The sequence below is a fragment of the Sinocyclocheilus rhinocerous genome, unplaced genomic scaffold (assembly GCF_001515625.1).
Source record: "Sinocyclocheilus rhinocerous isolate Xijiao unplaced genomic scaffold, SAMN03320098_v1.1 scaffold1131, whole genome shotgun sequence".
Taxonomy (NCBI): Eukaryota; Metazoa; Chordata; class Actinopteri; order Cypriniformes; family Cyprinidae; genus Sinocyclocheilus; species Sinocyclocheilus rhinocerous.
In genome coordinates this window covers 984,847-999,769 of record NW_015638568.1, presented here as the reverse complement: position 1 = coordinate 999,769, position 14,923 = coordinate 984,847, and the positions used below count along the sequence as shown (strand labels likewise).

The window sequence follows — 14,923 nt, the reverse complement described above, 5'->3', positions numbered from 1 at the left end:
ACTCGTTGTAGTCCCTACCAGCCGTTTTTGTAGGCATTAAACTGCCAGAATTTTAAAAGACGATATCTCCGTTTGCATCGAACTTTCAGCTTCGTAACTTTGCAGATATTGTTTATGCTCAAACAGCAACATTACACACTAACGTTAAAAAAGTGAAATCGCAATCAACCACCCCTTTAACATTTTTTTGGAAACTGCGATACTTTTTTCAGGATTATTTAGTGACTAGAAAGTTGATGAAAAGAACAACATTTTATTTCAAATACAATTATTAATTTATTTTTTTGAAAAATCTTTCCAACCCCAAATATAATTTAAAGTATCTATATTCATAATTTTATATTTAAGACAATTTCATAAAAAATTTTCTGCAGTTGTAGCTTCTGTGACAATTTTTGTCAACTGTGCTTAAATTGTGTGTAAATGCACTTTTTCATAGTATATATGCCGTTTCAGATGCAGCTTTTCTGCCATAATTTCAATTAAAAGAATTATTAGAATCAAGTTACCATTTTATGTTTTTGGTAGAGGTCTCTCAGCAGTGCATCCAGTTCATGTTCATCAATGTAACCATTTCCATCCTGTTTAGGGAAAAGGGGGGGGGGCAGTTTTATATACATTCTAAATCATAAGCATAAGCATATTACTTTCTTCTGCACTTTCTTCTTCTTCTGCACTGGAAGCTCCTGTCGTCAAGTCAAATTCCTTGTGTGTGTAAACATACTTGGTAATAAAGCTCTTCTGATTCTGATTCTGATTAAAAAGGCATTTTCTAAGAGTCTAATTAACATCTGACATAACACTTTAAAAAATAAACCTGGCATATGAAAACTGACAAGAAAAAAGACGTCTCCACACTGTATACATGGTATCTGAGAGGATGTATCAGTTATGAATTTGTGGTTGTGTATCATATAGTAGTGCTAAAGTGTTTTTATGGTCATGTGTAGATTACTAACCCACAATACAAGACAAATGAACAAGAACACAAACATAAGAAATATACACATTATCTGACCTTATCATAATAGTTGAAGATTGCTTCAAATTCTTCAGCAGATAGTTTGAAATTCTGGAGGAGAAGAAAAAGAGACATTAGTTTATGTTCAGTGAATGTGTGTGTGTATGTGTGCAAAATATAGTGTAGAGGGTTATAGCAGAATATCAATTTGTCTTCAGATTCAATTTTGAGGGTTTGAATATTCATAACTAGAAAATAATCCTTCTAATCCTTTGGATTACAACAGAACAGTGCAGTGACATATAGCATCATTCCTATACTGTAAAAAAAACTAATAATAAAAAATTGAATGTATACCATTCGTAAACATGTCATGATAATAATAATGTGTGACGTAATCATGCCAAATATTGCATAAAAGTAATTTAGAAAATGGCTTTGTATAATTTATATCAATGGTATTCCAGTAATGACAGTAATAATATTCAATTCATATCTCAATTGCCTTGCTTTTTATTCTATGTATTATATTGGTTTACAATTTATAATGAGCATTTTATGCCCCTCAGTGTCGTTTTACTGTGCCTTCTGATTCCCCTAGTGAATGAACAAATGTTTTCCCAGCATATTATAAAAAATTTTTTATAATCTTATTATATTTATAATATTTAGATCATATTTTTTATAATTGCATGCATAACTTATACATACATATATTATATACATTTTATACTAACTTCCATTAATAACATTAAAAAGCATTTTTACACAACACTTCAGTCTGATGGCATTTATTAATCACATTCAAATAAAAAAATATAGCAAAACATATTTTTATTAAAATGTTTGGCTATAGAATGATACCCTTTTATGAATATTTGAAATCTTTTTCATGACTGAAATGGCAAAGGACATCTTGGTCACCATATTTTGACCCTGATAATGCTTTGAGACTAAACAGAACGTAGACCAGTTCTTCCAGTCTTAACCTATTTTTTGTTGTTTTGTTGAGGAAAAAAATAGAGAGACAGAGAAAAATAAAGAGAGAGAGCACCCAGTGAATGTGGGGAGACTGGGTCGGATCAGTACATCTCCAGGTTCAAGAATAATCTATGGAGATTATCGTAACTACAGTAGGATTGAAGTAATCCCTATCAACCTGTGCTCTCTGTGGCAGAAATCAGTTACCAATCTGCTGTCAGGTTCAGACACAGACAAACCTTATAAACACACACAAACAAACCTATGTACCCAAATACAGATTCATCGGTTATCATGTGTTCTCTACATGACTTTAGCAGAAAACATGCACCTGATCTGCTGATCTAAAAAAAGAATCTCTTGCCATATTACAAATCTTATATTTCTCTTCAGCTCTCACTGTAAGCTACCGTGATTCTACTGTAACTGCAAACAATTGCCAGCTTCCAGTACATCACAGTTTTCAAAACATGAGCTGATTTTATAGCTGAATCGAATTTGTTCATAGTTCATGAATTTTGCAACATCGACAATGTTATTGAACTGAATTGAATCAACACTAAACTGACTCGTGCTGAATACCAACTCTACTGTCTTAGTGGAGCTGCTTACAGCTGAATAGAACTTGTTTCATAATTAACTTTTTACAGTTATTGAACTGCACTGAACCAACCAATTACTATTCTAACCCACATTCTGTATATATACACCATGTCTACAATGATCATTGTGATACAGTGAATTGCACTGTACAGGCATTTGTACCTCGCAATATTAGTATTTACCTACTTAGCTGATGTATTTCATTGGCTCTATACTTACATTTATATAAAGTTTAATCATTTGACGGACACTTTTATCCAAAAAAACCCAAAACAAAACGAACAAAAAAACTTACATTGCATTCGCTGGGAATGGCATACATATTATCAGTTCATACATTCCCTGGATCAAACCCATGATCCTGTTCTTGCTCTCTTCTGTTCTGAGCTGCAGGAACACTTTACTTGTACTCTGCACAATGACAATAAAGTCAAATTGAATCTAACATTATGAGCACTGCTTGATCTTACCTGAAACTTGAGCAGAAAATTCTCCTGCACAGGAAGCAGTCTGAAGACACAAATATAACATTTTATACAATATTGCATTAATATGCATTCATTTCAGCTCACTCAGAGGCCTTCTCACCTAGCCATTTCGGACAATCCCAGTTTCCCATCACCATTCAGGTCAAACATTTTAAGCTGCAGAAAAAAAGCACTAATTAAAGAGTGGCTGTGTAAATGTGTGTTTGTGTGAATTGTGTGTCTACTCACTATGGTCTGTGTATATTCATTCAGTTTCTTGTCATCGTAATGTCTGTTTGCTTTCTTCAGCAGATCTGAGAGAAAGCCCTGGGGAAAAGAAATGTTTTTATTTAGAAATGGATCTATAATAGCTATAGGAAGTTCAGTGTAACCTATTGAGTTATACCTTCAGTTCATTGGCTTCAATGTATCCGCTACGGTCAGTATCATATTTTCTCCATGCCTGAAAAATGAAACCATAGCATTAAGACACCTCCACACTTCCCACACGTATTATGTACAGATCCTTTGCCCTGTAAAGGTGAAACGGACAGGGTTTCAATCAAAAATTTTCAGATTTGTATGTGATTGTGTCATCTTGATTAAACCAGCGAATTTGGTATTTGGGAATTAGACTGGGATTACTGGCGAGTTGATCTACTGTGGAGAAAAACCCACCTGCCCTGATTTACTAGGATGTGTGTTATTGTGTGCATTAATGTATTGTATGCGTGTTTTCCTCTGTAATGCTAGCAAAACACCTTCATTGTGTCCACACTTCTGAACAATCTGTCCTCTTCCACAACTCAGATGTTCACAATGAACATGTTTTGTATTATTTACAAAATCACCATGTTGTACAAATGAACCTCCATTAACCCAGTTATTCACACATACACACGCTGTGTTCCTTTATGTATTGGAGGCCATTCATAATAGATAACTTGCTGCAAACAGAATTTTCTTGCTCTCTCTGTCTTTCTTTCACACAGATGCACACAAAAGCACCTCAGCTACTGAAAGATATTTCATTTTTACAATGAGACATTAATAATTGTTGCAACTATTGAGTCCCAAAACTAATGGAGAGGTTATTAATCATGTCAGTCAGATTACTGATATGCCCAGAGAGTAGACAGTTTATATCAATTCAAATCTCTACAGATCAGGATATCCATAAGATCCGGCAACAAAATAATCGCTGTGTTACTTACTGCCATAAACTCTGCACTGGATCCCACAAACTGTCTGAAGCATAATAGAAAATTCTCCTCTGTTGGCAGGATCTGGGCCAGCTGAAAAAGATAAAGAGAGAAAGAATGATCTATCTTATAATAAAATATTAAATATTACATTTTATATCTATATATTATATAATATATTATAAGTTAATAAAATATACTAATAATATAAACATTAAATATACTGAAAACTAAATATGTTTTCTTTTCTTAACCACTACTTTTAGACTCCATTCTGTAAATCCATTGAATGGGATTTCAGCACCATGGACAGCCGCACAGTGGAGCACAAAGCAGTTATCCAAAGCATCCCTTTGCTACACAATCGACCAAGTGCTGCTGTCTGAGTTGATGCCTGTGTAAAGCCTATCTGCCTGGCTTAAGAAGAGAGTGTCTGCAAGGGCTGGACAGTGATGAGAGACAATTTCATGCTCTTGGTTATCGTTTCTGGCCCCAACAGAGGAGCTCATCATTGCTGAACTGCTGAAGAACACTAAACCGTACCAAACCGAAAAGTCAGAAAAGCTCTGAAACCATCTGTCTACGACAAGTTCCACCTCTGAGTGCTCTGACACACAAACCTGGAGGATCACCTTCTGTCTATGTAGCAAAAAGTACTTTTTAAGCCTTACAATCGTTTTGTTCGATTTAAGGATGTGTATAGTATTACAACATATAGGACAAATATAGTTTTATTATCATGAAATGCTTATTCTATATCTGAAACATATATAGATCATAAAGAGAGAGATTCAAGTTCAACAAAATGCATAAATGCATCCTTAGTCGACATGAACACTAACACTGGATTGACTATAGATTCTGGATGAAAAAAGTCTGCATAAAAACTACAGTAAAAACTGTAATAATGTGAAATATTATTACAATTTAAAATCTGTTCTCTATTGTCATATATTTTAAAATGCAATTTATTCCTGTGATGGCAAATTTGAATTTTCAGCAGCCATTACTAAAGTCTTCAGTGTCACATGATCCTTCAGAAATCTAATATGCTGATTTAATGTTCAAGAAACATTTTTTATTATATAAATGCTGAAAACAGTTGTGCTGCTTAAGCTGTGCTGCTTTATTTTGTGGAAATACATGATACTTTTTTCAGAATTTTTCTAAGGAATAGAAAGTTAAAAAGAACAAAATAGAACTCTTTTGTACCATTATAAATGTCTTAAACCTACCTACTCCTATTCTAGCTTTAATTTATTTTGTTATTTGTGTATTTACTGCTATTCAGTACAATAAATTTGCTTCCTTTAAAAAGTGAACATCTCTATTCTGTTGATTTTTGTTCCTCTGCTAAAAGTTACAAAATCAATTGATTATTGTTCATACCAGTAAGAATGCAAAACCTACTTTTAAAGATAACACTTCTACCTTTCTGAAATAAGTGAAGCAGAAAACCCCAAAAGGCTGAAAAGCAGAAGATGACAGATATGACAAAACCAACATGGCTAATCTGCAGTTCCATCTTAGATTCACACGCTTCACACAGAAGAACAGATCATTGATCATAAAAGCCTTGAAAAGCAGTCTGAATGAGCTGCTGAAATCCTGCCAGCTTTTAAAATAAAGTAGCATGTTTGAGATTTTGTACCAGATTGAAAACTGCCTGAAGTTTGAGTGAAAAACAGTGAACATCTAAACGTTGTAGTGAGTTATTCTACCACTTATGGACCACAACTAGGAGGATTTTCTTCATTACAATTTCTAATAGAGTGAGATTTGTATCATGCGGATCATTTGTATATAACCCCTTCGCTTCTGCATTAACTGCATGGTCTCCAACTAAGTAGGCTTTAATCTGCTGCATGGAGAGGTTCCTTTCATCCTTTTAAAACCATTTTACCTCTACTAAGCTATATAGGACTACAAACAGGTCAAGAGAAAGAAATGTACCACCACTAAAAACATTCAAAAACAACCTAATCAGCCCCCCCTCAAAAAATGTAATTAATAGCGTCATAACTAGAACAGATTGACATTAATTGGAGGAAGGAAAGCGCTCATATGTTCATGTGGTTTCTATGACTGAATTAGTGAGTTTTTTTCTACCAGCATAAATCATTTTATCCATTCATTCGTGTCGTCATCATGATGGACGTCACCTCCACCCTCTCCCTCCCCTTCATCCATCTCTCCCTCCTCTCATTCCATCATCCCCTCGATAGACGCAACCTTCAAGCCCCTAATCTGCCCTCATTGTCCTCTTTATATGTCTTCCTGGTGTTCCATGAATCTCAGACAGTGGTTCTGGAATACATTCTCTCTTCATAGCTTCAAACTATTGCTGTGGCTTTAGCAGTGAAAAGCGGTGAAATTTACCTCTGACATCTCAATCTTCCCATCACCGTTCTCATCGAATTTTTGCATAAACTCTTTCATCCTGTCTTTGAACGAAGCATTTGAAGGATCCTGAAAGCCAAACAAATATGACTGACATGTAAAACAGCACAATTAAGAACAATTTGTTTTCATATATAGTTCAAGAGAAGTGTCACTTTATATGTTAAAAAAATATATATAACCAGAAATTGTATTGACATTAGAAAATATCAGCCAGATGGTATCTGCTCAGATGGCATGTTCATTAAACTAGATTAATTTAGATTCTGTAATTTAGATTAATCTCATTCTGTAGTTCTTATTAACTATATGTGACAGATCACCACTTAACAAGTACAGCTGCAGCTGATGTTTTTAACATAAATAATGAACATACACAAAACTGCATGTGACTCACCACACTTGCACTTTTCCTTGCTAGCTCGAGCTCACGAATGAAATGTTCCAGTTCCTTCCCTTCAATGCAGCCATTTCCTAGAGAAAAAAATGAACTTAAATTCATTTATTACATTATCAACTAACTTTCTCTGATATAACTTGACAATCAGTCTCTCTTTATAAATTAAATGAGGATCTAATACTCAATTCTTGTCTTGTTGATTTAAACTGCTGAAGGACAAAATGCAGATTATAGATAAATTAAATGAGCTATAAAGGGATTAATTCCATATATTCCTTAGAAACAATGTTTATACAGGGGAAAATCTTGCATCTTATACACAGCTCACAGTGTAGTTTTTTTTTCTTTCTTTCTTTTTTTAACTGATCTAGTTCATTTTAACCTGTATTCAAATTATAATGGTTGTTAAAGAATAACTATTTCCATTGTGCCAATATTTCCAATCTTTGGCTAAAAAATAGCCTAAGATTGTATTTTTGTCTTAGTGGGTTTCCCATCCTGTCCAGGCTGATCTGTTTGCTGGTTTTAGAGAGTTCTGGTTTTGCTGATCAGGCAGATCAGACCATCGTAAACCAGCTAAGGCCGGAAAACTATAGCTTGGTTGTCTGTAACAATTTTTGCCATATGTTTGTACATATGGCATTCACATATATATCACTCCCAAACTAGCCTAAACCAGCCTAAGATGGTTTGCTGGTCTTAGCTGGCCACTTAGCCTAGTCATGCATTTGGGAGGCCAACTGACTGACCACTTAATCCAGCTGAATGCCAGCTTCGCAGAGATGGGAGACCAACTTGATCAGATGAAGACCAGACTGGGAGGCCAGCTAAAACTATTTAAGACCAGCTTAAACCAACTAAAAACAGCAAAACATTTTAGGCTGGTTTAAGACGTAATTTTTCAAGCAGGACCGGCTCTCCAAACCCCGCCCATAACTTTTCATCTTCACAGTCTCTCAAACGCTGACACATAAATCAATTGGAAGGAAAGATTCCATCCCAGAGCGGAATCAATAATGCCAACAATGCCTGTGAGGCAAAATTGACTGAGCTGTGAAAACGCGTGCCTAATGCTGAAAGCAGTTAACAGGGCAATAGCAGGCAATCATCCCACTGGCGCTTTTTCAATCTCCCTGAATATTTCAAGAATACGCTTCTGCGTAAAACGGCATTGCACAATGCATGAGGATTCCACTTGCGTTATACATAATTGCATTCACTTTATTTAATTTTTTTAAAACGTGTAACTCAATGAACTTATAGGAAACCGACATAAAAATAAAAACATATGCATGCATGTGCGGAAGGCTACTGCAAAGAAATATCACGTCGTAAATGCTTGAGTTTATCACTCAATCCAGACAAGAAATTAAACGAGTAAAATATCATTAATAATAGTCATAATAATAATAATCCATGCCTCTCTTTTAAAAAAGTGTAATTATTGACAAGAATACAGCAGATAGGCTACAGTAGGCTATTTCTCTATCACTACAAAAAGTGTTGGAACACTGAGTGACTCTTTCCATAAACAGCTTGTATTTTATTGATGAATTAGGCTATTGCTTAGATTTTTTAAAAGTTATCCATATTATTTGCTTTTGTAGCCCACTTTAAAATATACAGAATATATTTAATGTAAATGAAAATGTAATTAATAGTAGACATAAATCAAATGCAATACAAAAATCAGTTTGGATAAGTAATAGCCTCCGATGTAGGCACGACTAAACTAAGAACGCTTTTCGTCCCGGGACTCACTCCGTTACACTCACCGTCAGCATCGAATTTATTCCAGATGTCGAGGAACTGGGTAGCAGTGAGTTCCGCCATGTGCAATGGAAGGGGCTCTGGTGCTTTATTCGCCATATCTATCGTTTTTCTCTCCCTTCAGTTTTTTTTTTCTTCAAAGAAACAAGTATCCTGTCTTTGAAGCACTCCTCTACTCCTATGCGAGTCACTGGAAGTAGCCCGACAAAGACGGCAGTTTTTAACTGCTGAAGTCTGCAGTTCATACACTTACCAATAGGCGGAACCATATAGCGCGTTTAAAAACAGCTTCAGAAGTCGAGTTCATTCAGATCCGTATTCTAGGAGCATCACAGCAGGATTATGGAAATGAATTCAAATGTTCACAAATCCTATGCGCTCGTATGCTTCTACGAGCAGAAAATGGCATCAAAGTTTCCTAAAGCATATTAACAGTGATCAACAATGACTGGAGTCGTTTAGAAAAAGATATGGAAGGCTTATGAAATTTTCAGTCAGTCAGTTTTGTAAAGGCTAATATTCACATTTGTGTCCGTACATGAATGTACTCTTCAGAAGTACGTAAAAATACATTGTTCATTATTATGCTTGCCCAAACCACATAGATAGATAGATAGATAGATAGATAGAGATAAGCTCCTTCATTTCCATAACTTAAGCTCCTACTGTATGCTGAATATGTCAGATAAAACTGGTTTAGCAGCATTTCAATAATGCTGTGTGTTGTGTATGAATCTATAGGGGCTGCAGGATTTTCTGCCCACCATCCCCCCTTTTCCAACATCTTAACCAATGAACACATCAGTCTATTTATAGGGAAAAAAAGAAAATGAGACAGAAACAGAATTAGTTTGGGGAAGCACTGGGAGTACAAAATGATAGGAGAAACTGCAAGGGCAAAATGGACAGGGATACACCATAACAAGCAACAAACAGCAATCTTTGTAGGAGACTGCGCATAAACTAAATAAATCAGTATATTTTCCGCCAATTACCAATCAATCTCACACACGTAGGCTACTTGTCTCAGCAGTTTGGAATCAAGGACTGCAGATACTGGCTGAGTTGGTGAATGGATTCCACGCAGCACTAATTCATGATTACCTTTGAGAAGCCTGTTGTAATCGTATCGATCGCGATCGACTGGTAGACAATAACAGAAAAATAAGTACAAAAATACATTTCTCCAGTCTGTATTTTTTGTACCTATTTTTCTGTATCTATTTGATCCTCCCTGATGGACGTCAAAACTAAATGTAGGGGGTGTTGGATAGAAAGCAGCAGACGCAATATGGAGATTTACTTTTAAATATAAAGATGCATAGCTCTGACTAATTTTAAATTAAACGGTAATAATGATAATTTAAACTATGCGCGTTAAAGTCGCATGTGTTACTATAACAAACACCACTTGTTTTCTTTCAGAATCATCATTGGCTGGTCGAAAGAAAAATAGGTTAGCCTACTTAAGGTAAAGGTGCAAATAATATCAGGGGAAGAAAAAGTACATTAACGAATTTAAGGTTTGACTCGAGCAAGAGAGCGATTTCTGCACGATTGCAAATGTGATATTGATTTTTCAATAAACAACAATTTGATATTGTGTTACATTTTAGACACAATATTGTCAATATTGTCTGTTTTAGTGCAAGTTCGCCAACGAAAGCAGAACTGTTGTGCGTCTCAACCAAGCAGCAACCTTCCGGTCTCTCTCGTGAAACCAACACGGAAGTGACTTAAACTGTAATTCGTCAACTGGCCGCTAGAGGCTGGCTGCAAAAGGGAGTCAATCCCATAGACTCCCCATGTTAAAATGCCTAACTTTACAGCAGAAAAACACGTTTACAGCCTGGTTCAAAAAATGATTTTGGTCTATATAGCTAATTTTGCCCTTCATGACAACTGTGAGGGGGGTGAATTTTTTTTATAACTCATCCGTTTAAATTATATTAAGCCTTAAAGTTCTGCGGGCATGGTTTCAGCAACCAGCTCACGCCTCTTTACCCATTTTCGATTATCCGGGAGTGACGCGCTGCCAAGATGGCGACGGCCAGCTCTGCCCACTTTGAGCTTCAAAAACGCTCTTTAGAAACCTACAGGTGACGTCACGGACACTATGTCCATGGTCTCAACACAGCAGTGTTTCATTACTGAATAAATCCACGGCTTTGAACGAATCGATTGAGCTAATGATTCAGTGAGCCATTTATAAATACAACTATTTAAAAAATACAACCGTTTGAACGAATTGGTTGAATGAATGACTGAATGACTCACTCATTAAAACAGCGATTTGCCGCCACCTACTGGCTCTTTTAGTTTTATATTTAGAGTAGTACATTATAATATATAATACAGTATATTTGTGTTTTTTGTATGTTGAATCAAAATATCTTTCTTAAGCTACTTTTTTTTACAATGTCTATTCAGTGCTTTTCTAATTTAACACAATAATGACTTTAAATGATCTTTAATAATGACTTTAATCGGCACATGACGTGCTAATTAATTAATCAAATTCTTTGAGATTAATTCGATTAATTAATCAGCACATTGTGTAATTAATTAGATTAAAACATTTTTACAACATAAAAAATACACAATAAAATAATGCTAATTAGGTCAATGTGTAATTCGCACCCTGATTAAAATGCAGTGGTTGCCTCTAATTTCAAATGGCTACAGATATTTTTAAGGTCAGTTGACTTGTTATAGAGCAAATGAACAATAAATAAATTTGCTTAAAAATAAATAAATAAAAATAATAAAAATCCACAAACAGAATCGGAATCATCCAATTTGCTTGTTAAAGAAAAAATCGAAATCTGCAAAAAAAATCATGATGGGAGCATCTCTAATAATAATAATAAAAAAATGGAAGTACAATCTGGGTGGTCTTTTTCAGTCAATTCTTCAATAGGGAGATCTTGTCATTTATAAAGGCTGAGGTCAGAGATCTTGGGCTTAAAAAGGTTGGTGACCACTGATGACATGATTAGTAATGAGAGACAACCAAATATCTGCAGAAGGATATGCTGGCAAGCCCCTTGGAACTGCACTTATGCACTTAATGCAAGAGAGGGCGAATGAGAGAAGAAGCATTTAAGAGATTAAAAAGGCAGAAGCAATGAGGTTGGCAGAGATTATGCAAAAGAAAAACATTTTAATGTGTTCAGAAGTTTGGGGTCGGTAAGATTTAAAAAAAAGAAGTCTCTTATGCGCACCAAAGCTGTATTTATTTGATTAAAAATACAGTTAAAACCGTTTACAATTTAAAATAAGTGTTTTCTATTTTAATACATTTAAAATATAATTTATTCTTTTGATGGCAAAGCTAAAATTTCATCAGCCATTACTCCAGTTTTCAGTGTCACATGATCCTTCAGAAATCATTCTATTATGCTGATTTGGTGCTCCCAAAATTATTATTTTTTATTATCCATGTTGAAAACATTGCTTGATATTTATATGGAAACCATTATGCATATTTTCAGGATTCTTTGAGAAAATTACAAAATTGTAATTGCATGTATTTGAATTAGAAATCTTTTGTAACAATGCAAGTCTTTACTGCCACTGTTTTATCAATTTAATGCATCCTTGCTGGACAATAAGTATACATTTCTTTTTTTTTTAAATAAATGAAACCTTACTGACCCCATAAACAGAAACAAAAAAACAGTGCTTTACACAAGCAGATTTCAATATCTAGGGTATTATTTCCCATAATCCATCTAAGTGACAATGGCTGTCCTTCTGCCACCACAAAACATGATCTGATGCAATAGATAGGCATGTGTCCAGTGTCCAGAATCAGATTTCATCTGTCAAATGTACCCACATATGTAGAATGTTGTTCATCTGATGTAAGGGATAATACAATTTTTAGGCAATACAGTATTTTGACTAGAACACATGCAGAACACACATATGCGCTTGATCCTCTCCAATTTGATGGCAAAGCTAAAATTTCATCAGCCATTACTCCAGTTTTCAGTGTCACATGATCCTTCAGAAATCATTCTATTATGCTGATTTGGTGCTCCCAAAATTATTATTTTTTATTATCCATGTTGAAAACATTGCTTGATATTTATATGGAAACCATTATGCATATTTTCAGGATTCTTTGAGAAAATTACAAAATTGTAATTGCATGTATTTGAATTAGAAATCTTTTGTAACAATGCAAGTCTTTACTGCCACTGTTTTATCAATTTAATGCATCCTTGCTGGACAATAAGTATACATTTCTTTTTTTTTTAAATAAATGAAACCTTACTGACCCCATAAACAGAAACAAAAAAACAGTGCTTTACACAAGCAGATTTCAATATCTAGGGTATTATTTCCCATAATCCATCTAAGTGACAATGGCTGTCCTTCTGCCACCACAAAACATGATCTGATGCAATAGATAGGCATGTGTCCAGTGTCCAGAATCAGATTTCATCTGTCAAATGTACCCACATATGTAGAATGTTGTTCATCTGATGTAAGGGATAATACAATTTTTAGGCAATACAGTATTTTGACTAGAACACATGCAGAACACACATATGCGCTTGATCCTCTCCAAAGTCAAGATTAAACTGAGCCACATCTGCCATATTCATGTGGTCTGTGATGAGCATGATGTCACCAACATTAAAGCACCTCCTGCTGCATTAGTGACCATAACAATTTTCACACTCAGCAAAGCTAAGACACGCACAGGGAAACACACTCATACTGTACACTCATATATGCATGCATGGGTGTATCAAGTCACATCACTTCAACTATACACTATTAAAAATAAAGGTTTCAAAAAGGCTTCTACAGCCTGATGCTTTTTAAAAAACTATCTATATACTGGTGCTTCAAACCCAGGATGGCCTACTTTGTTAATGGAAGATATTTACAACCAACATGCTGACCAGCATCCATCATTAAGACACTTTTATCTTCAAGCCGTTGCTTCCAGATAAAATACAAATCTTCTATCCATAACATTGTTTTCTCCAGTGAAAAAGTTTTCTCCTGTGAATCCGCTAGAGAAATATGCACAGATCAAGCACTGTTTACAAGCAAAAACAGTCCAAAACAGTTCCAAACAAATATGTCAGTGGATTTTGATGTGAGAGGACAACAAAGTATGGACTTCCAATGGAGGAAGCGTTATTATGGATTCATATTTTGGCCAGAAGAGTTTTAAAGTTAAAAATGTCTTAATGGATTTGTTTATTAGAAACACAGCTTTTCACTCTACAAGACATTAAAGGTTTAGTTCACCCAAAAATGAAAATTAGCTTGTGTTTTACTCACCCTCGAAGCATCCTAGGTTTATGTGACTTTCTTCTTTCAGACGAATCCAGTCGGAGTTATATTAATGAGCGGAGTGACTCAAATTAAAAAAATTTTTAAAAAAAAACCAAGACTGTTAAAGGGTTAGTTCACCCAAAAATGAAAATTAGCTTGTATTTTACTCACCCTCGAGGCGTCCTAGGTGTATATGACTTTCTTCTTTCAGATGAATCCAGTCGGATTTATATTAAAAATTGTCCTGGCTATTCCAAGCTCTATCATTATAGTCAGCGGGTGTTGCAGTTGAACAGTCCACAAGTCGTCAAATAAAGCGCGCGCATTCATAACAAAACATGCCTCACACGGCTCCGGGGGGTGAATAAAGGCCTCCTGTAGCGAATCCATGCGTATTTGTAAGAAAATTATCCATATTTCAAATGTAATAAACACTTTTCTCTTACTTCCGTTATCTGTCATACACTGAAGCCTTGCCAGCGGATGACGTTAAGACGTCGGCGTTGCGTGATTAGTGAGAAATGCGGAGAGAGAACTAAACAAAACGCCGGTCACGAATTAGAAGTACAAACCGAGGATTTGCAAAGTAAAATGTCGGAGGATTTCGATATAAACCAAGAGGAGACTGGTTTTCCTTTGCTAAAGTAAGGAAACTTTGCTTCCTTTGCTCCTATAAACAAACTCGCGAGACTAGCATACCTCAGAGGTGCGCGCGCTGCGGATACGTGCTGCGTCATCTGCCGGAACTGCTTCAGTGTATGACAGATAACGGAACTGAGAGAAAAGTGTTTATTACAGTTGAAATATGGATATTTTTCTTACAAAAACACATGGATTC

The 14,923-nt window shown here is 35.2% G+C and overlaps 1 protein-coding gene across 1 annotated transcript in view; it reads right to left on the bottom strand.

The window, feature by feature from the left end:
- LOC107749837 (calretinin-like) overlaps positions 1-9,037 on the bottom strand; it is a 10,829-nt gene extending 1,792 nt beyond the window's left edge. Inside the window, exons 1-10 of the mRNA XM_016565025.1 lie at positions 8,790-9,037; positions 7,012-7,088; positions 6,594-6,683; positions 4,227-4,307; positions 3,419-3,475; positions 3,262-3,339; positions 3,134-3,189; positions 3,016-3,055; positions 1,019-1,072; positions 510-581 (exon numbers count right to left, since the gene is read on the bottom strand). Of these exons, the coding sequence (XP_016420511.1) occupies positions 510-581; positions 1,019-1,072; positions 3,016-3,055; positions 3,134-3,189; positions 3,262-3,339; positions 3,419-3,475; positions 4,227-4,307; positions 6,594-6,683; positions 7,012-7,088; positions 8,790-8,883 (699 nt within the window). The 5' untranslated portion in view covers positions 8,884-9,037. The remainder of the gene's footprint in view (positions 1-509; positions 582-1,018; positions 1,073-3,015; positions 3,056-3,133; positions 3,190-3,261; positions 3,340-3,418; positions 3,476-4,226; positions 4,308-6,593; positions 6,684-7,011; positions 7,089-8,789) is intronic.
- Between the last annotated feature and the right edge of the window lie 5,886 nt (positions 9,038-14,923).